This window comes from Acomys minous (assembly GCF_964271855.1).
Source record: "Acomys minous genome assembly, chromosome: 3".
NCBI classification, from domain to species: domain Eukaryota; kingdom Metazoa; phylum Chordata; class Mammalia; order Rodentia; family Muridae; genus Acomys; species Acomys minous.
In genome coordinates, this window is record NC_140485.1 from 21,650,117 (window position 1) to 21,670,552 (window position 20,436).

The 20,436-nt window shown below is 49.1% G+C and overlaps 1 protein-coding gene across 3 annotated transcripts; it reads right to left on the minus strand.

Annotated features, from left to right (window-relative positions):
- Window positions 1–211: 211 nt before the first annotated feature.
- Window positions 212–20,425, minus strand: ASTL (astacin like metalloendopeptidase). 3 transcript variants are annotated; one of them, XM_084777863.1, is made up of 10 exons: window positions 20,176–20,425; window positions 16,413–16,507; window positions 15,463–15,588; window positions 13,486–13,547; window positions 11,774–11,867; window positions 11,299–11,416; window positions 10,025–10,206; window positions 7,365–7,446; window positions 7,028–7,173; window positions 212–1,573 (listed from the first exon to the last, which is right to left on the minus strand). In XM_084777863.1, the coding sequence occupies exons 2-10, from the start codon at window positions 16,465–16,467 to the stop codon at window positions 1,137–1,139; spliced, it is 1,302 nt and encodes a 433-aa protein (XP_084633989.1). In that variant the 5' UTR covers window positions 16,468–16,507; window positions 20,176–20,425; the 3' UTR covers window positions 212–1,136. The 3 variants fall into 3 exon arrangements, with proteins under 3 accessions (XP_084633989.1, XP_084633990.1, XP_084633988.1); XM_084777864.1 differs by lacking the exon at window positions 20,176–20,425 and adding an exon at window positions 19,766–20,071; XM_084777862.1 differs by lacking the exon at window positions 20,176–20,425 and having other exon boundaries at window positions 16,413–16,528.
- Window positions 20,426–20,436: the final 11 nt, after the last annotated feature.

Below are 20,436 nucleotides of genomic sequence, written 5' to 3' on the forward strand. Positions count from 1 at the left end.
GCATCCTCACAGCCCCTCAGACAGCCCAGCATGTGGCCTCTCCAGGAGGATGGCAAAAGCCCAGTTCTCCGGGGACGCCAAACCACTCTGTGTCTCTGCTTCCTGCTCTGCCACCTCGAGCAAGCCTGTGTGTGTCGAAAGCCTAGCCCTCTAGAGAGTTGGGTATAACTCCTTGGGAGGCTTTGTGGGCTCTTGGACACAGCACACTGCATGAAGCAAACACCCAACTTTATTTCTGCCGTTTCCCGTATGGACGAGGTGCCCTTCCTCACTAGTTCAGGGCTCTGGCTCGCCTCCCATCCCAAGCAGGGCTTCACTGGCCTCCCAACAGCCTCCTGGAGAAAGAAGGGCTCGTGGCCCAGACCCTGATACCTACACACTTTCTTCGTTCCTAAAAGAAACCTAATGGAAGACCGATAAGGAATGTGGCATGGCCCAAGGATAAGAAGTAGTGACGCCCACCCACCCCCTCTCCACCCCCCCCAACGGCTTCTAGTTGAGCAACGTGTGGGAAAAGCAACAGAAAACAGGGATCTCACATGGGACTAAGGCTCAAGGATGCTGTCCGTGGTGGTCTTGCCAAGGTTTCCACCATGCAGACCTGGTAAAGAGCCACCTCTTGCTAGTCCAACTTAGCAGGAGAACAAAGTGCAATCTCCGCCTCTTGGAGACCAGGGCTGAGTCTTAGGGCTTCAGAATATCCTTAGCGTCAGGCATCATGGACAGGAGGACATTGAAGGTCCCAGTCCCAGGGCTTCCCACTGAGGCCCATGCCCAAGGCAGCACTTGAGTCTATGCCGGGAACCAGTCCTCAGCTCTAGAACTCCCAGAGGCCTTCAGGGCTGGATCCTTGCTCTCGCCCACCACTCCCAGGATCCTATCTCTGTGTCCAGCATCGTTCAGGGCTGGGGCTCAAGTCAAGAACAGACCGACGCTGGGGCTTCTCTATTCCTAGCAACTCCGCAGGGGTGGGGGTGTGGTAGGAAAGAGACCCTAAGGAGTGACCTGGGCCTCCAAGAGCGGCCAGTGCAGGGGACAGAATACAGGAGTGATTCCCAGAGGGGCCAAGGACTAGATAACCTAGCTGCTCTGGGCCGATACACCCTCCCACCACTTGGAGACAGAAGGGGATGGGTTCAGTCTCTGGAGACCTCTCTAAAGTGACTTTCAGGTGCACAACCTCCTGGAAGCAGAGCTAGGCTCTCAAAGGCATCTAGGACGGGTGCTGGCTGGTCCCTGACTTCTGGAAATGGAGCAGGAGGTACAGTGGGCACTTGGGCTAGCTGGAACTGCTCTAGAGAAATGCTATCTGCCCCTGTTCCAGACCCTGACCTTGAAGCGGCAGCTCCTGTCTGAGGCAGTCCAGCCAAGGGTCCCACACTGAATGTGTTCTGAGCAGGTTGCTCCCATCCTTGCTGGCCATCTACAAGCCCGGTAAGGACACCCTGGCCTCCTGTGCGGGAGCCACTAGGGGCAGAGCTTCTGGATTCTTCCGACAGCGCCTCCAGAAGTCTCTGTAGATGCGATACGGAGGCAGGAGTGCGGCTACTTCCGTCACTGTGGGCCTCAAACCCTGGAGCAGGAGAGAGCAGAAGTTAGGCCTCAGAGTCACAGACAATGTGTATAGCATGGCCGCAAGGATTCATGCTGGCCTTCGGCTTTACTTAAGGGGGTTATGGAGGCAGAGTGCCAGAGGTCTCCATAGGCCATGAGGTCTCCACTGAGGCACAGGCATTCCTACCACACATCACATACCAGTACAGCTGCTGGGTGTGTCTGTATCTCCCTACTGGAGAGCCTGAAGCAGGAGGATTGTCCCGAGGATAAATAGCAAAAGCCAGGACAATGGAGGTATGTCTGTCACTCCCTCATTTGGCCCCTCGGGCCACTACTAAAAGCTGCTGCTGGCCCTCCCTACCCGCACCCCCTGGTGACCCAGTTGGGCTTCTGTTGTTAGCCCAACTGACCAAGCAGCCTTCTCCTACCACATCCTTTGTCGGGTCACTTGACACCCACCTCCCACCCCCAAATCTTGAACATGTTGTGGAAGAGCCCGTTCCTGTTCAAACCCAAGGGAGGACATCACAAGGTCCTGAGTGCTCTCTGGCCTGTGTCCTGCCAGGAGGATGAAGAACCCCTTAGCTTTCTCTTTGTTGCCAGACCACAGCTTGACACTGCTTTGTGGGCGACATGAGTTTCATGACCCACGTTATTTGCTCCGGTGGGTCCCACTACCACCTCTTGGTCCCATCTTCCCTGCTCACACACCATGACCTCACATACCTCCATCAGTGTCAGAGACCAATCCGTGCAGACTCCTTTAACCACTGACCCTCCTCCTGCCTGGTCCTGCCGCTCTCACAGCCCGTGCCGTCTTGCTGAACTACGTCAGCACCAGAAACCACAAGAGTCCATGCCTCCGTTTCTAGCCATTCGCCTGCAAGCAGCAGCATCTGTCCTCCAACCATCTTTGCTGCCCACCTCAGCTGCCATCATCACTGTGGACACATCTCCAGCCACCTCCTATAGAAAGCCCCCACCACACCCCGGTCCCCAGCCCCACCCTATGTCCCTGCCATCTCCACTGCTCTCCCAGCCGCCTCACCTCACTGTGTGGAGCTGAGGCCACAGATCTGCACATGGACCCAGGTCCACTACTGCTGCCTTCCTTCTCACGTCTAAGTACGTGTCTGACCCTCCAAGGGCGAACCAGACCCTCCCTTAAGTTCTGACTGGCCACCTTCCTTTCTCCTCCAGCGCCCGCCCTTGCCCTCCTGCAATATCATTTCAACACCCAAACATGCCAGTCTGTCCACCACGTGACAGCAGCCTCCCCTTGGACCAGTCCCTCCTAACTGGGTCCCAGCCTCTGCTCTTTGTAACAGTCGGAGCTCCAGACTGACGTGCAATCCTCTCACATCAGCTCATCCTCTAACTTTAACAAGAGTTACGTAACACTCGAGTACTAAAAGTAGGCATATGTACCAAGGGAAGTGGCATTAAGAATGATACTTAAGCCAGGTGTGGTGGTGCACGCCTTTAATCCCAGCCATTGGGAGGCAAAGACAAGCCGATCTCTATGAGTCCAAGGCCAGCATGGTCTATAAACTGAGTCCAGGATAGTCAGGGATACACAGTGAAACCCTGTCTTGAAAAACAAAGCAAAAACAAACAAACAAAAAGAATGATACTTAAGGGCTGGAGAGATGGCTCAGTGCTTAAGAGCACTGGATGCTCTTCCAGAGGACCCAGGTTCAATTCCCAGGTTCAGTTCCCTCACACGGATATATATATATACACACACACATATACACTTGAACAGCAGAGGGCTGCTGTTCAAAGAATATTATCAAGGAAGCAAAAATCAAATACACGGTGTGTGAGGAAAGATTTCCAAATGAGATTTCACTAAGAGTGTTTTTAAAAGTCTTATAATTCATCAAGGAAAATCCAATCCAAGTGAAAATGAAACAGAGGATCTGTGAAGACATCTATCTAAAACCAAAAATTATACAGCTGACTAGCCATCTCAGAAAATGGCCAGATGTGACTAGCCATTAAAGAAATGCAAGTCAGAACGACAATAAATACTTCTGTACCCACTGAGATGCTCATAACCAAAACCATAGACTAGCAACCTCGGCAATTATGCAGGAAAAGTCAGTAGCCACCTGCATAGCTAGTGGAGTTTTTAAGTGGATCGACTGCTCTGGAAGACAGCAGAGTATGGCGTTACCATGGGGCCCAGCAGGTTTATGCCTGGGGTAGACACTGACATAGTTTATTCACAGTGGTCCCAGAGTAGAAAGAGCTCAAGATGGCCATCAAGTGGTGAGTAACTAAGATGTGCATGTCATCTGGCAGAAAAAGGAATGACATGCCATTACAGATGAACAGCAAAGGTCCTGCCGAGGGCGATAAGCCAGACACAAAAGGCACGTGGCTCCATTTATAGGAAACGTCTAGACAAGGTAAATCCATAGAGGCAGAAGGTAGATTAGTGCTTAACTGGGGCTGCTGGGGAAAGAGGGTAAGGACTCGGGTGTGGATGACCTAGAAACAAAATCTGGGTCACAGGCACGCAGAGCAGCCTCACCAGGGGTCACACAGTCTTCCAAAAGGGGTGCAGCCACCGATGGTCCTGCCAGTGGGATCCAAACATTACTCTTTGCCTCATACCCTGTAGAGGTATTTGATATTATCACTATCTGTGAGGTAGCAGGCTTCTGCTCGCGTGGGGAGAGTGAGTGGGGTAACTGCATCTCATTTGATTTCTTCTGAGATGCCTATTAACCACTTCATGAGTTTTTCTATCTGGTATTTTGACTTTGTTTACAGCTTTTTCTGAATTCAGAACACTACTAGATACGCCCAGAAGCATCTCTATAACTCGTGTTAATAGATTTACTTGCGGTGCCTCTTATTATGGCTAGCGTTGGGACTTCTCAATCTTTCTGGTGTTAAAGTTATCTGTGAAGAAATTCTTTCCCGTCCCAGTGTTATAAAGACATCTTGCTATGTTTCTCACTTAGCTTTAGTTAAAGCTTCTCCATGCACACACAAGTCTTTTACACAGTATGGAATGTAATGCTGTGTGGTGGTTGATAACTAGTTGTCTCTGGACAGACCATCTACTGCAGGGGTGTCTCAACCTTCCTAATGCTGTGACCGTCTAATACAGTTCCTCCTGTTGTGGTCACTCCCAAATATTATTTTCATTGCTACTTCATAACTGCAATTTTGATATTGTTGTGAATCATAATGCAAGTAGCTCACATGTGACCCCTGTGAAAGGGTCGTTCAACCCCCAAAGCAGTTGAAAACCCACACCACAAGTTCCTTCCTTTCTTTCATAATCAAGGTCCCCTTTTGGAGGATTCACAGTGGATTTATTTATTTTTATTTTTATTTTTATTTTTTTTGAGACAGGGCCTCACTATGTCGCTCTTGCTGTCCTGGAACTCCCTATGAAGATCAGACTGGTCTCTAGCTCACAGAGATCTACCTGCCTCTGCCTCCCAAGTGCTGGGATTGTAGTAAAGGCCTGAGCCACACCTTGCCCACTAAGTTTCACATTTGAATTGGATCCACTTCAGAACTTTCCACTCTGCTCCCACAGACATGTATCTCTGCATCCATCCCATGCATTTAAATAAAGCCCCGTATTCAGAAAGCAGACAGGTATTTATACACATGTGTACTTTCCACATATGTAAGGACATTTTGTAAACTCATAACTGGCCAGGGCAGCCTTTCTGCATCCCTTTTGTGCTGTTGCTGGTTTTGAAGACAGGATCACTATGATATAGCCTAGGCTAACCTTAAATTAACATCCTCTTGCCTCGAAGTCCACACGGCTTAGATTGCAGGTCTGTGCTATCACACCAGGCCGTTCCACTACTTAGGAAAGTCTTAGCTCCTAGGTCTTTCATCTTTTCACATAAGCTGCACTACCAATATCAAAAGTTATTATGTTAGTGTTGATTTGTTTAATATTTATTTTGTTTTTAAATATATGGAGCTTGTGTCTGCTGGAGTCACAGGTGGCAGTGAGCTGCCTAACATGAGTGCTGGGAACCAAACTCAGTAAGGCTTGCCCTTAACCACTGAGCCATCTTTCCAGTCCCTTGAGTGTGAATTTTTTAAGATTTTGAACAGTCTTCCTTATCTGTAGGTAGAACATACAATTTTATATTCAAATGTTCCTGATACAGGTTGTTACTATGTAGGCCAGGCTGGCCTCAAACTTGTAACTGGTCCTCCTCCCTCAGCCTCCCAAGTGCTAGGATCGCAGCTGCACATCACACATGGCATTTACTTATTTTAGTTAATTAGCTAGCTAGCTAGTTAGTTAGTTAGTTAGTTAGTTAGTTAGTTAGTTAGTTTTTTGAGACAGGGTTCCTCTGTGTAGTAGCCCTGGCTGTCTTGGAACTCTCTTTGTAGACCAGGCTGGCCTTGGACTCACAGTCATCTGCCTGCCTCTGCCTCCCTAATGCTGGGATTAAAGGTGTCATGTCTGGCACATGGCAATTTTTAAAATAAATGTTTTCCCCTACAGAGATTTTTTTGGTGTTTTTTTTTTTTTAAGATTTATTTATTACCCCTGTACTCTAGAAGAGGCTACCAGATCTCATTATAGATGGTTGTGAGCTACCGTGTAGTTGCTGGGAATTGAACTCAGGACCTTTGGAAGAGCAGGCAGTGTTCTTAACCACTGAGCCATTGCTCCAGCTCCCCCATCCCCCATAGAGTTTTTAACATAGCTTCTGTCTATTCTTTATGTGCTTGTTTTTATTAATATTATAAGAAAATATTTTTAAAGTTATTTTTGAGGGTTTTCAGAAATATAATTCTAAGTTGAATATACTGATATTTTAAATTATCCTAGTCCTAATAATTTGTTCATAGACACTGTTTCAGTATCATAATCTATGATTGGTGATAGTTTTTGTTTCTCTTTTGTTTTGGGTTTTTTTTTGGGGGGGGGCGTTGTTTTTCAAGACAAGGTTTCTCTTTGTAGCCCTGGCTGTCCTGGAACTCACTTTGTAGACCAGGCTGGCCTGGAACTCACTTTGTAGAACTCAGAGCAATCTGCCTGCCTCTGCCTCCCAAGTGCTGGGATTAAAAGGTGTGTACCATCACCACCAGGCAGTTTTTGCTTCCTTTCTAAACACCAGGAGTTTGTGACTTTTTCTTGCCTTGCTGCAGTAGCTACGACCTTCATTTTAACACTGAATTGATGAAGGATAGTGGGGAAATTGCCTTTGTCCCAAGATGTAATATTTTGCCAACTAAAAGTTGTTTCTACTCTAAGTTTTGGAAGATGTCCATAGCCTGGGTTATTTCTCTTTGCTAAGGGGTTTTAGTCTTTAATGGGTATTGACTTTTTTCAGTGTGTTTTCAAGTGCAATCGTGAGGCGTCATAGTGACCTGACTCACCTCTCCTGACCTCCTCACCATCTCTTACATCTTTACCCTCACACTTCAGCATTATTAGCTACACCAAGTCACTCACTCTGTCACTTACCTCTCCTGTGGGAGTCGGGGCCACAGTTATACAGCCGGCGGACCCGGGTGACATCTGAGGTGCTCAGGTTCCATCGCTGGCCAATGTGAACACTGGAAGTCCAGAGTGGTATGATGGTGGGCTGCCCACGCCAGCTGAAGGCAAACCTGGAACCCAGGGGTGGGGGCTAGGTCAATATCACAGTAGTGGGGTGGCTAGGAGGGTAGTGCCAGGATGTGGGAGGGGGCTGAAGGAGGGGGCGTCAGAGGGAGAGGGCCAAGGGGAGAGGGATGGGGGAAAGAAAAAAGGGGGAGGGGGAAGAAAAGAGGGAGGGGTAGGGGAAGGGGAGGATGCTCACCTCCCATAATGCATCACTGACGAGTAGTCATAGGGTGCTAACATATTGCTACTCCGAGACTTGATGAAGTTGATTTCAAAGCCTTAAAGCACAGACACACACACACACACCTTTGTAGATATTTACTAGGAAGACGGGCAAGGAAGAGCAGGCAAGGGAGGGAAGTGGGGTGACTTCTGGGAACTCAGAAGCCACGTTAAGTGGCAGAGTCTGACTCCCCTGCACACCTTTGCTACCCTGCCCTGGAAGGAGTCCAGACCTACGCCAGGTGATGTGGAAGCAGGGGGCACCTCGTGGACAGGCAGCCATGACCACCTACAAGCTCTCTCTGGCCCTTCCTCCTTCCCAATTCACTCTGCCTGACGCAAATCTTTGCAAACCCACAGCACCCACAAAGCCATGGCTGCTGTGCCCTAGGCACTGGTGCCTTGTCTATTCCTTGAGCTAGCTTCAGAGAAGTGCTGCCCTCTCCTATCCAGGATTCTGGTGTCCAACCCCTCAATACCCAGACCATCTCCATCTTCCCAGCAGCAGCGGTCCAGTCATCCTGGTTGGCCCGAATGCCCACTTCTCCCCTCCAGACCAGCGAGGGAGAAAAGGTTGCTGCCTTTGTTCCCCCAACACCTCCTCCCATCGAGACCCAGCAGGTTGTGTCCTCACTCTATTTTTCCCCAAAGTCACCAGCAGCCTCCTTACGTTAATAGGCAATATAGTCCTGTAACTCAAACCCCAAGTACCTAGCTGGGTGTAGTGGCACACATTTGATCCCAGCACTTGAAAAGCAGAGGCAGGAGGGTCTCTGAGTTCAAGGCTAGCCTAGTCTGCATAGAGTTCCAGGACAGCCAGGGCTACATAGTGAGACCCTGTCTCAACAAAACAAAAAATAATCAAGTATCTACATGTACCAGGCCCCGGGGCTCAATTCCCAGCACCAGGGGATACCGTACCCACATATATTAAAGATACTAGTGAGTCCCCAGAACCACCCGCTTCTCTCAATTTCTCCCTCTCGATCCCCACAGAATTACTGTGATTAGGTTTATGCCCTGGCAGTCCTTATGCACATTAATGCAAATGTATTCTCACTTTTTGATCTTTGAGTGAGCGGTATTTCCCACACTAGGATAGCTGAGCCTTTGTTGACACTAGGGATGGAAGCCCCAGTTACAAACCAAAAAAGTGCTGTACTTGGCTAAGCCGCTAGCCCTAGGTAGACGCTTTTGGAACCAATTTCATTGTTAGAACAGCTCTTGGGTTAATTAGTGCCATCTTTTAACTCTAATTTATGCTTTTACTTTAATTAGTCCCCCTGTTATTTTTTAAACTTAAATGGACATATTTAATTTATTTGTTCTCTTTGCTTTCATGGATATAAATATCAACGGCTCTACACTTCCCCTGAGCCTGCTCTTAACCTAAGCTTGCCCTTAACCAGAGACCCATGATCTTAAAATTGCGTTTTATGATTATTTACTTAAAAGAGTCTATGTAGCTTAGGCCTCACCCTTGGAATCCTCTGCCTGAGCCTCCAGAGTACTGGGACTACATAGCTTTCTTTTCCTTTCCGTTCTTTTGAAAAACCCTGCAAGTCCTTCAACCTCCAGAACTAAAAGTATTTGACTATAGTTCCCAAAGGAGAGCAGTGTAGGGTTCATTGGTTATTGGCATCTGCTTTGTCATGATCAGGACATTTGCACTGACTGATTTTTCAAATCTAAGTTTCTCCCAGCCTGCCATAGGATGAGTGCTTACAAGCAGCACCCCAAGAGCACTTGGAAAGATCATGCGCCCCCCCAAGCCCCACCTCCCCAGGCCCATCCTTTTGTTATGCGTTGCCCAGTTACCTCAAAAGCATCTGTGGGGCAAGTTTCCCATTTTTCATGTGGCCACCCCCACCCCACCCAGGGGCAGCAGAGGACCCTTAGCAGTTCCCACCAGCAGGAGGCCCCTTATGCTTCCTGAACCCCCAAATGCACTGTGGTTCCTGCCCCTCCAAAACTTCCCTCCTGATCAAGAAAGTTGTCACTCTTACCGTTGAGCCCCAGGCCCCACATACAGGCTTACACTGCAATCTGATCCATTTACCACACCCAGCAGGCATGCTGCCCAAGGGCATCAGGGCTTCCCCCCCACCTCTGTCAGCCTGGGCTCTGCCACTCCCAGGGTATTCTCTGAGCCACATGCCCATTGATGCCCATCTTGTGCACCTCAGCTTTTCAGTGCTGTCCCTTGCCTGACCCATGTGTCCGAGCTACCCTCTGGATTTCTGTCTTGGCTTAGTGCCACAGCCCCTGCCCCAGTAGCATCTGCAATGTGGGTGACAGCTGAAGTCTGGACTCAGTGATCAAGACTCACAGGACACTGCCAACCTCACATCCAGACGACTTGACAATGTCAGAGAGAAGTGACACGCAAAACAAATGGCTGATGGTCTTCCTTAGGTACAACTCTAGAGGCCCAGAGGAGCAGGCACGGAGGACCACTCTCAAATATCAGAGAGGCATGAATCTCACTTGCCTCACGAGAAAGGGACAGACAGTGGGGGAAGGGTATGAGCTCTTCAGGGAAGGCGAGCAACTTCTCAACTCCAGCCCCTGCCCGAAGCCTCTGTCCCTCAGGGTCCCCGAGACCCAGCCTAGCCTGGGCACCAGCTGACTTACCTGGGAGGATCTCGTTCCAGTTGACCCGGATGTAGCGGTCCCGATCTGCCCGTGAGTGCTCGTGCCAGAAGCCCAGCACGTGCATAAGCTCATGCAGGACAATGCCCCGGCCTTTCTGGAGACAAGTGGGTGCCAGGGACACCAGCTGCATCCCTCCACTGCGTCCCACACCAGAGAAGCACCTGAAAGACCATGAGAGTGAGCTAGCTTGGAGGTGAGCTAGCTGGGCATCAGCCCAAAAGAGTCAGCAGAAAGGCAGACAGGCACTTGCTGTGCTTGCTCTAGGGCCTGGGATGGACAAGTGAGATGGTCAGTCCCCATCCTGGACTCTAGTTCCAGACTTAGTCTCACATCTCCCAGGTCTTTTAACTGCTTGGCCTTGGAAGAGGGTGTCACAGGGAGCCTCACTACCACCTGGGCTGCCAAAAGGTGGGGCCTAACATTCACGCTCAGCGGAAGCAGGTCATGCCACAAGCAGACCTCTGTCATAAGCCTCAGCCACAGTTTCTGTCCACACCATGTCAGGCCCCAGGGAAGGTAGGGTATAGGTGTTACCACTACCCTACCTCAAAGAGAAGGCAGAAGAGGCTAAACTAGGGGACTCACCTCGACTCAAGTGGCACATGAGAGTCATACCACAAGCCCCCCACAGAAGGTGAGGGCTTTGTAGAGAAGGGCCATCCCTTACCCACACCTTTGGCCCAGAAGGTTCAGGTCATGAATGAACCATTCAGGGTAGGCTGGGGTTGAACCCAAGAAAGCAGGGTCAAAAATAGGCTTAGATATCATTTGTGTACACAAAGGGATGAACAGAATGTGAACACACTCACTACTCACACCACACACACACAACACAACACACACACACCACATACCATGCACACCACACATACCATGCACACCACACCACCCACACCATACCACACATACCACACATACCACACATACCACAACACACACACCACAACACACACACCACAACACACACAACACACACACCACAACACACACACCATACCACACCACACATACCACAACACAACACACATACCACACCACACAACACACATAACACACACACCACAACACACATACTACACACACGACAACACACATAACACACACACCACAACACACATACCACACACACCACAACACACACACATACCACAACACACACACATACCACACCACACACACATACCATACCACACACACATACCACACCACAACAAACATACCACACCACACACACACACACCAAGAGCACTTACCCTGACATAGGAAGGATGGAAATGAAGTCTCTCTGGCCCCGGTAGGCAACAAACCGGATGCATGTGAACCGTTCAAACTCAGCAAAGCCCTCCATAATGACCTGGCGGCTGGCCTCATCTGGAAAGGACAGCAAGGCTGACCCCCTGCAGAGGTCCCATAGCTCCTGAGGATCTTTGGAAGTCCACGTGGAGCTGAGACCAGGACCCTGAGCTCACCTTCCAAAACAGCGTTCAGAGAGGGCAACGGTGAAGAGGAAGCCTGGCCTGCAGAAAGGCCCTAGCTGTGTGACTATGTGGCCCAGAGAGGACCAGAGAGTTCCACCGGCTTCTCCTCCAGAGTCTCAATACCCATCCCCCTGCTGCAGCTCAGAATGCCCTGGGCATGGGAGGCCTGCCCAGGGCTGCGGTGCTGCACAGAGAAGGGGAGAGAAGCTCCCGACAGGAGCCTGGCTGCACGCAGCTCTCTCTCACTCACCATACTTGCTGGAGAGCAGGAAGGGAATCTCCACCATGCCACCAACACCCTTGGGCCACTTATTGTTGGTCACCGACAACAATCGGAAGGGGCTCTGAGGAGAGAGGGCAAGCTCAGAGTTAAATGGGCGAGTTTCCTGACTCCCCAGGGCACCGTGCCTCAGACCACCAGAACTCTAAAGATGAGAGAGGCAGGACATGGAGGCCTTGGGAAGAGGAAACCATCACAAGGGGGCAGAAGCATGGGAAGTCAGTGGGCCAGCTGTGAGAACTCAGAGAACGGAAGTCAGAACTTGAACTATTGATTAAAGTTCCTAAGGTTACTGCCCTAGGAGGCCTGGCTCAGAGCGACTCAGCCCCGCCCAAGCAGCTCCATGGAACAGGAGTCTGGCAAAGCTTCCCCTAACACAAGGTAGGGGCTGGGAGCTGGAGAGATGGTTCAGTGGTTAAGAGCACTGTCTGCTCTTCAAAAGGTTCCGAGTTTAATTCCTGACAACCACATGGTGGCTCCCATCTATACTGGGATCTGATGACCTCTTCTGGTGTGCAGGTGTACATGCAGACAGACAGAGCACTCATATATAAGATAAAAAATTTTTTAATCTTTTTTTTTTTTTTTTTTTTTTTTTTTTTTTGGTTTTTCAAGACAGGATTTCTCCATGTTATCTTGGTCATCCTAGACTCGCTTTGTAGACCAGGCTGGCCTCAAACTCACAGCGATCCACCTGCCTCTGCCTCCCGAGTGCTGGGATTAAAAGTGTGCGCCACCACGCCCGGCAAATGAATAAATCTTAAATGAAAGACAGACAGACAGACAGAAAGGGAAGGGCCCTACTCACAATATTTCTCTCCCAACTTTCACTAACCAGAACTCTAAAGTGTAGCCTTCGTGGCTCCCAAAAGGCCCTGCAGCTCTGCCCATCAACTTTTGATTTGATTTAGCTCAAAGGGTTTCAAGCACCAGGCACATGTGTACAGATCTCAAATGGATAACGTAAACTCTCCTGCCTATGGACGCAGTAGCCCGTCACCTCTGAACAAGCAGGGAGTCTTGCTTTCCACTGCTCACTGTCATATTCACTTCTAATGTCACTACCTCTCAACAATGTGTCCTCTCTGCAATAACGTCACTTCAGTTCCCACCAGCCTCCTCCCTCCTGACCCAACCCTCCATCCCTAGCAAAGATGGTCTCCTCTGTGTTACTTTTTGTTCTGGCTTCCCTGGGGGGGGGGGGGGGTCTTGACAGCCGTCCAGGTGTCATGCATGAGTCAGTCAGGCTCATGTCTCTTTTTGGTTTGGTTTAGTTTTTCGAGACACAGTTTCTCTGTGCAGCCCTGGCTGTCCTGGAACTCACTATGTAGATAGACCAGGATGATCTTGAACTCAGATCTGCCTGCCTCTGCTTCCTAAATGCTGGGATTAAAGGCTTGCGCCACCACAGTCAGGCCCGGATTCATGTCTCTAGCCTTTGTGCTTCCTAAGCAGTCCCCCTGGACAGGGTGTCAAGTGGAGTCTGAGGGCTTGAATCCCCTCCTCCAGGGAGCCCTCCTTGGCTGACAAGGTTGTCATTTCAGCTGTCACTGTTATCATATTCATGAGGACTTTGAAAATGGTACCTAACCAACCGTACAATGGACCCCAACTGCCAAGCAAGCACTCATGACACCTAGAAGAGGGTTTTGAGGGTTCTCACCCCCTGTGTGCACACCCACCGGCCGGATGATATCCCCTTCTACCAGGAAGCTGCTTTCTGGCGTCTCCTCTGAGATGAGCCCTGAGAAGGAAGAGGAGGAAAGGATGCGTGTGAACTTGTGACTTCCATAACACAGGCTGGCACGGACCCAGCAATGCCAGTGTCTATGCCTTCTTCTACTTTGAGGCTAAACTTCCGTGAGCACCAAAGGCCCTGTGTGTGTGGCTTTGGGAACATCCACCTACCCTGCTGAGTCCCAGCCTGGAAAGGTACGTGAGGTTTCTCAGCTTGCTTGACATCCTTCCCCTGTCCAAACACAGCCCATGGCTCCCTCAGCACGTGTGATCCAGTGCTGACTCAAGACCCTCTGACAGGACGCAGCCTCCTCTTCCACACAGGCCCACTCCAGCCTGAGCCACACTCCCTCAGAACGTGTCCTCATCTCTCTTGCCTTGCTCCCTACCACCCACCATCTAGTCCCTGTCGCCTGTTCTATTCTGAGCCCTTGAGGTAGCTAGGAACCAAAATTGCAAGTCACAGCCACAGAAGAAAGTTGAGAAGGGTGAACACGTCTTGTCTCATGTTTACTTCGGCTTCTCATCTTCCTGTCAGGGAACCTTCTGGAGCGGAGTTCTGGGAAGAGAACTCTCAGGAGGATCCCTGAGGCATCGAGGGGAGCCACAGAAAGCTTGAGAGGAGCTCAGAGGTGCCGCTTCATGTCATCAGGCCTTCAGACTACAGATAGTGACACAGACTTCTAGTCCCACCCCCTTGTGAGTCCTCTTCAGGTAAGAGGACATCAAATTGTCTGATGAAATCTGGGCGTGGTGGCGCACGCCTTTAATCCCAGCACTTGAGAGGCAGAGGCAGGCGGATCGCTGTGAGTTCAAGGCCAGCCTGGTCTACAAAGTGAGTCCAGGACAGCCAAGGCTACACAGAGAAACCCTGTCTCGAAAAAACAAACAAACAAACAAACAAAGATTGATGAAGGCTGCGTTCTTAGATCTACAAGCCACGCTCCTGGACCTGGGACAGCTGTGTGGCATCAACAGCCATTGGCCGTCATCCACAGCAGCCGGGGATAGCAGTGTTTCCTAACAAGACATCAGATAGGCAGGGGCAGCTGTTAGCAACTACTGTGAGCCCCAGGGTGGTGGAGTCTTCTCCGTGGCATTAAAAGTGGGTACCAGGGGAAGACTCTGGGTCTGGCTCCCTCCAGAGGACAACAACTGAGTAAGGACCAACCGGTGCCCATCTGAGCTTCTAACCAGCTCACAAAGAAAGAAGGGAGCAGAGGCCACCATCCACCCTAAGGTTCCCCCAACATTTCAGCCTGTGATGGCGCCGATATCTGAATTCACCTTCATTGCCACCGACTTTAGCCCATTGTGCCTGTGTTCCTCGTGTCTGAGATTCCAAGACAGGGAGGCCTTGAGCCACAGGCTTCTTTGTTCCTTAACAGCCTACCCTGCAACTGGGTAGGTCACACTGGTGCACTGTTCCTCAGAGAGGGACTGACCTGTTCTCAAATATCTACTGATGAGTTTGCTCAACTCCCAGGCTGAGAGCGCGCCCGTGCTCTCCTGTCAGGCTGTCAGGCTGCTTTTTAAGAGACTTATAATAGCTCATATAAAAATAATAATTCAAGCCGGGTGTGGTGGCACATGCCTTTAATCCCAGCACTTGGGAGGCAGAAGCTGGAGGATCTCTGTGAGTTCAAAGCCAGCCTGATCTACAAAGCGAGTCCAGGACAGTCAAGGCTACACAGAGAAACCTTGTCTCAAAAAACCAAAATTATAAAAGATAAATAATTCACCAGCGAAAGATATAGAAAAACAGATTTCAGCATTTCCTCATGAAACTTGGACATACTTAGAAGTCCCTGCATATGTGTTTCCTTTCAATTGTTTCTGCATGTCCACATTCAGCATGATTTTGTTTTTTGTTTTTGTTTTTTTGGGTTTTTTTTTTTTTAAGTATAACCCAGTGGTCTCACCTTGGTTAATTGCAGGGATGTCCTTGTCCTGAGATACCTGGCTTTCCTCAGGAGTGAAGTTTTCTGGGATGCTGGTACTGCAGACTCCTGAACATCTGGATGATGAGGGTACTCCTAGGATCAAACCTGGCCCAGGCAGACAAGTGTAGACACATAGATGCCCCTGGGGCTCCATTGAAGAGACAGGACAACATGGGAAACTGAGGGATTTGGGCAGCAAATCCCAGCCCCTTCCAGGAGAGGCCTCCCAGCATACATCCCTGAAGCCTGCCTATCCCACTCAGCCATACCTAGTGACAAGGTCTAGATGCCTTCAGTGAAGGAGGTCCCTTTAAAAAAGGTCTTGGCTTAGGGGCTGGAGAGATGGCTTAGCGGTTAAGAACATTGGTTGTTCCTCCAGGGGTCCTGAGTTCAACTCCCCTCAACCACAAGATGGCTCACAACCATCTACAATGAAATCTGGTGCCCTCTTCTGGCCTACAGGTGTTACATACAGGCAGAACACTGTATACTAAATTTTTTTTTTAATTTTTTTTTTTTTTTAGTGTCTTGACTCAAAAAAGGTTAGAGCAGCCCATATGAGGCAGAAAAGAGGCATTGTGGACTTTAAATCTTGAAGTGACACCAGATTCGGGGCTAGCCTCAGACTCTTCAAGTTTTTCTCAACCCAGGCTTAGCCTGAGTGACTGCTGCCCCAGCCAGGCTAGAACAGAACCTCTACCGTAAAACAAGTAGGTATGCAGTAAGACACTAGACAATTTGCTGTTATGTGGGCCCTCTCTGTTCCTACAGGTATCAGGAGGCCTCCTCCTTGGTCCCTAGGAGTTCACTTCTAAACACACCCCTGAAAGCCTTCATCTGCAACTATAAAATTCAGTAAAGATTATTTTAAGGCATGGCCACAGCCCCTCCCTCTCTTTCTAATGCCCCAGAGGCTGGAGCCAGCTTACCTGGCAAGGAGAGCAGAGCTAGCATCGAAGGCCACAGGCCTCCCACACTCCCCATGGTGGGTCCTCACGAAACTCTCAGCAAGCAGCACACAGAACTGCGGTGGGGAAGGGCATCCTAAGAGCAGGTGCTTTACCACCCTCTCCCTTTAATAGAGGCTTTTCCAGCCCACACCTGTAGCATCCCAACCAGTTCCACCTGCAGTTTCTCCCAACAGCTACCACCTGAAGACCTGCCCACTCCTACCTGAGGACCCTCCCCTGCAGACCTGAGCCTTCTGGACCATAGCCCCACCCACCTTGGCTGAAGTGGGTAAAAAGTGGGCAGGAGACACAAAACAAACCCTTGGGACACCACTGGGCAGTGTGGCTTCCTTGATATCCCCTCCTGCCACCAGAGGGCAGAGAAGCATCATAGCAAGGTTCCCAGTATTTGAAGGGACCACTTTTCCTGCCCCACCCCTGCCAGAGGGCTCAGACACAGAAAAGCTGTTTGAGAACTCAAGGCACGCCCCCCATCTCTCTCTCTCTCTCTCTCTCTCTCTCTCTCTCTCTCTCTCTCTCTCTCTCTTTCTCTCTCTCTCTCTCTCTCTCTCTCTCTCTCTCCCCCTCCCTTCCTCCCTCCCTCCCTCCCTCTCCCTCTCCCTCTCCCTCTCCCTCTCCCTCTCCCTCTCCCCCCCCCCCACATCATCAGGACACAGAGACGCATCTCCCACAGCAGAGGAGACACTTTCAGACACTCAGACCCTCACAGGACTGTGGTCCTTCCGATATCTGCTGGCATGATCAGCTAGGGCCCGTCCCATTTCACTCATCCAAAACGCAAAGCTCCTCAACTCTCTTTCTATTCCTTATACCCAAAGACCCCGCCTGGATTGACAGCCTGGACCACACCAACAAGTCCATCCTATGTCCAAGGAAGGACAGCCAAAGCCAAGGGCACCGGTTGTTGTTGACCACAAGGACCTGTTAGCATTTCTCCAGAAATAGGGGAGATGCCACTGATGCCTGCGCAGAGTGTGGACTGGTTTCAATGCATCCAATGGAGATGCTAATTAGCTTAATTGAAAGAATCTTTCACACTCGGGTATGGTAGAACACACCTTTGATCCCAGCACTTGGGAGGCAGAGGCAGGTGGGTCTCTGTGAGTTCAAGGCCAGCCTGGTCTACAAAGTGAGTCCAGGACAGCCAAGGGTACACAGAGAAACCCTGTCTCGAGAAAAAAAAAATCTCACAATGCATATATATGTCAAAAGCTTACCATGTACAACCCTAAACATTCAGTATTTTTTGCCATAAAAGAGAAAGCATGAGTTGTCGTGGTGGCTCACACCTGTAATCCCATATGAACCATAACGAGGTTGAAACTAAGCCAGCCTTGATCTTTCAGTTGCCACAAGTTTGAGTGCCACAGCCATGTCATGTCTAGAAGACAGCATTCCACAGGATTTCGCATAGTGAAGGTCTGTCTCAATATATATATATATAAAACAACTGCCTAACTAGTTAAATGTGCTTAGTAAAATCGTCATCATCACATTGGTGGAAAATCTCATACCTGATCAAAAAAATACAGTTTTTCCCTCGAACAAGAATGTTATAAACTAAGTTGGAGTACTTGGGAGGCAGAGGCAAGAGGATCTCTGTGAGTTCGAGGCCAGCCTGGTCTACAGATCAAGTTCTAGGACAGCCAGAGCTACACAGAGAAACCCTATCTTTCTTTTTTTAAGATTTATTAATTTATTTATTTATTTATTTATTTATTTATTTATTTATTATGCATAGTGTTCTGTCTGCATGTGTGCCTGCCTGCCAGAAGAGGGAACCAGATCTCATTATAGATGGTTGTGAGCCGCCATGTGGTTGCTGGGAATTGAACTTAGGACCTCTGGAAGAACAGCCAGTGCTCTTAACCTCTGAGCCATCTCCCCAGCTCAAGAAACCCTACCTTGAGAAACAAAACAAAACAAACAAACAAAAAAGTGACTGTGAGTGTTCGTCCTTAAATGGCACTTCTACATCACCCTGTCCCTTCCAAGGCACAGAGAAATGTCTCATCTCAGACGCAGAGGCAGAAAGAGTGTAAGAGCCAGTAGACGGGGAGGAGAGTTGTGAAATGCTGTCATCCGGACATGACGTGTGCCCGTTGCACTCAGACTTGTAGCAACTGAGGTTACTTGTGCAAGAGCAAGGCAGTCAAAATCCCTGCATGAGGCCTCTACTCTAAGCAGCCATTGGCAATTGATGGTTGTTAGTCATTTTAATTTGGAGCTATGCCCACGCGCTGCTGGATGACCCTACACGCATGAGTCTTTGGGAAGCACTAATTGGACTCAGTGGGTTATGAAATAGGAAGAGGACATGAAGGTGGGAGAGAGATGTGTTGAGGGAGGGAGAGGTAAATATGATAAACACATTGTATACATGCCTGCATAAAATGCTCAAAACACATTGTATACATGCCTGCATAAAATGCTCAAAGAATAAAAAGTATATGTTTTTCTTTTTTTCTATCTTTTTTTTTCTTTTCTTATTTATTTATTTATTTACTTATTTATTTTGAGACAGGGTTTCTCTGTGTAGCTTTGCCTGTCCTGAACACTTTGCTGGCCAGGCTGGCCTCGAACTAACAGCAATCCACCTGCCTCTGCCTCCCGAGTGCCAGGATCAAAGGCATGTGCCACCACCACCCAGCTAAAAAGTATACGTTTTTGGAGCTGGAGAGATGGTTCAGAGGTTAAGAGCACCATCTGTTCTTCCAAAGGTCCTGAGTTCAAGTCTCAGCAACCACATGGTGTCTCACAACCATCTATAATGAGATCTGGTGCCTTCTTCTGGCGTGCAGGCATACACGCAGACAGAACATTTTTACACAATAAAGTAAATAAATCTTTTTTTTTTTTTTTTGAGACAAGGTTTCTCTGTGTAGCTTTGGCTGTCCTGGACTAACTTTGTAGACCAGGCTGGCCTCGAACTCACAGCGATCTGCCTGCCTCTGCCTCCCGAGTGCTAGGATTAAAGGCATGCGCCACCACCGCCCAGCTTGTAAATAAATCATTTTTTAAGTACGTATTTTTCAAAGGAGACGACTGTTGAATGGCCCCACTCATTGAGGTCCCCAGAGTCACCAATACAGGAGAAGGCAGAGGCCACCTGGAGGATGGTTTGGGAATTAGTGTCAACATATAACGTGTTCCCATTTTTCAAAATGTTAAGTTCTAGAAACAATTAATTACTATGACTTTTATCTAATACTACTGAACACTTAGAATGGCAAAGATGATCATGTTTGTTACTTTTTTCACAATTAAATTTGAAGGAGAGAGTATAAAATACCATTTGTGGTGGCACTCACCTTTAACCACAGCACTTGGGAGGCAGAGGCAGGAGGATCTCTTGAGAGCTTGAGGCCAGCCTGGTCAACATATCCAGTTCCAGGCAAGCTAAGGCTACATAGCAAGACTGTTCCAAAAAAATAAACAAATAAATTCCAGCACTTGAAGAGGTAGAGGCAGGCGGATCTCTGTGAGTTCAAAGTCAGCCTAGTCTACAAAGTGAGCACAAGGTTACACAGAGGGGGGAAAAAAAAGAAAAAGAAAAGAAAAAAAGGAAGAAAAAGAAAGGCCATTTTTTAGGAGGGTAAAATGTCAGAAGCACAGAAGGTTAAGGAATGAGATGAAATGGGACAGCCAGCAACCAGTCATACTATATATGAAATGGTGATGAAATGTCAATGACTCTGGGGCCTGGGTGTCCCTTACTCACCCTGAGGTGGACATCAAGTTCACAGGTAGGTCCCAATAGAAACTGGTATAGCTGCAGCCCCATGGCCTGAGGCAAGCAGGCAGGCACCACAGCAATAGACAAATATGTGATAGAGACGTGGGGGAAGACAGATAAACAGATCAGTGTGTGCACTATGGAGAAGGCAAACTGAAGATGTGATGGCAGTGACAAGCGAGAGAGGGGGCTAGTAGACATGCCGTCATTGCCCAGTGGGGTCGGCAGGATGGTGTACAACAGCCT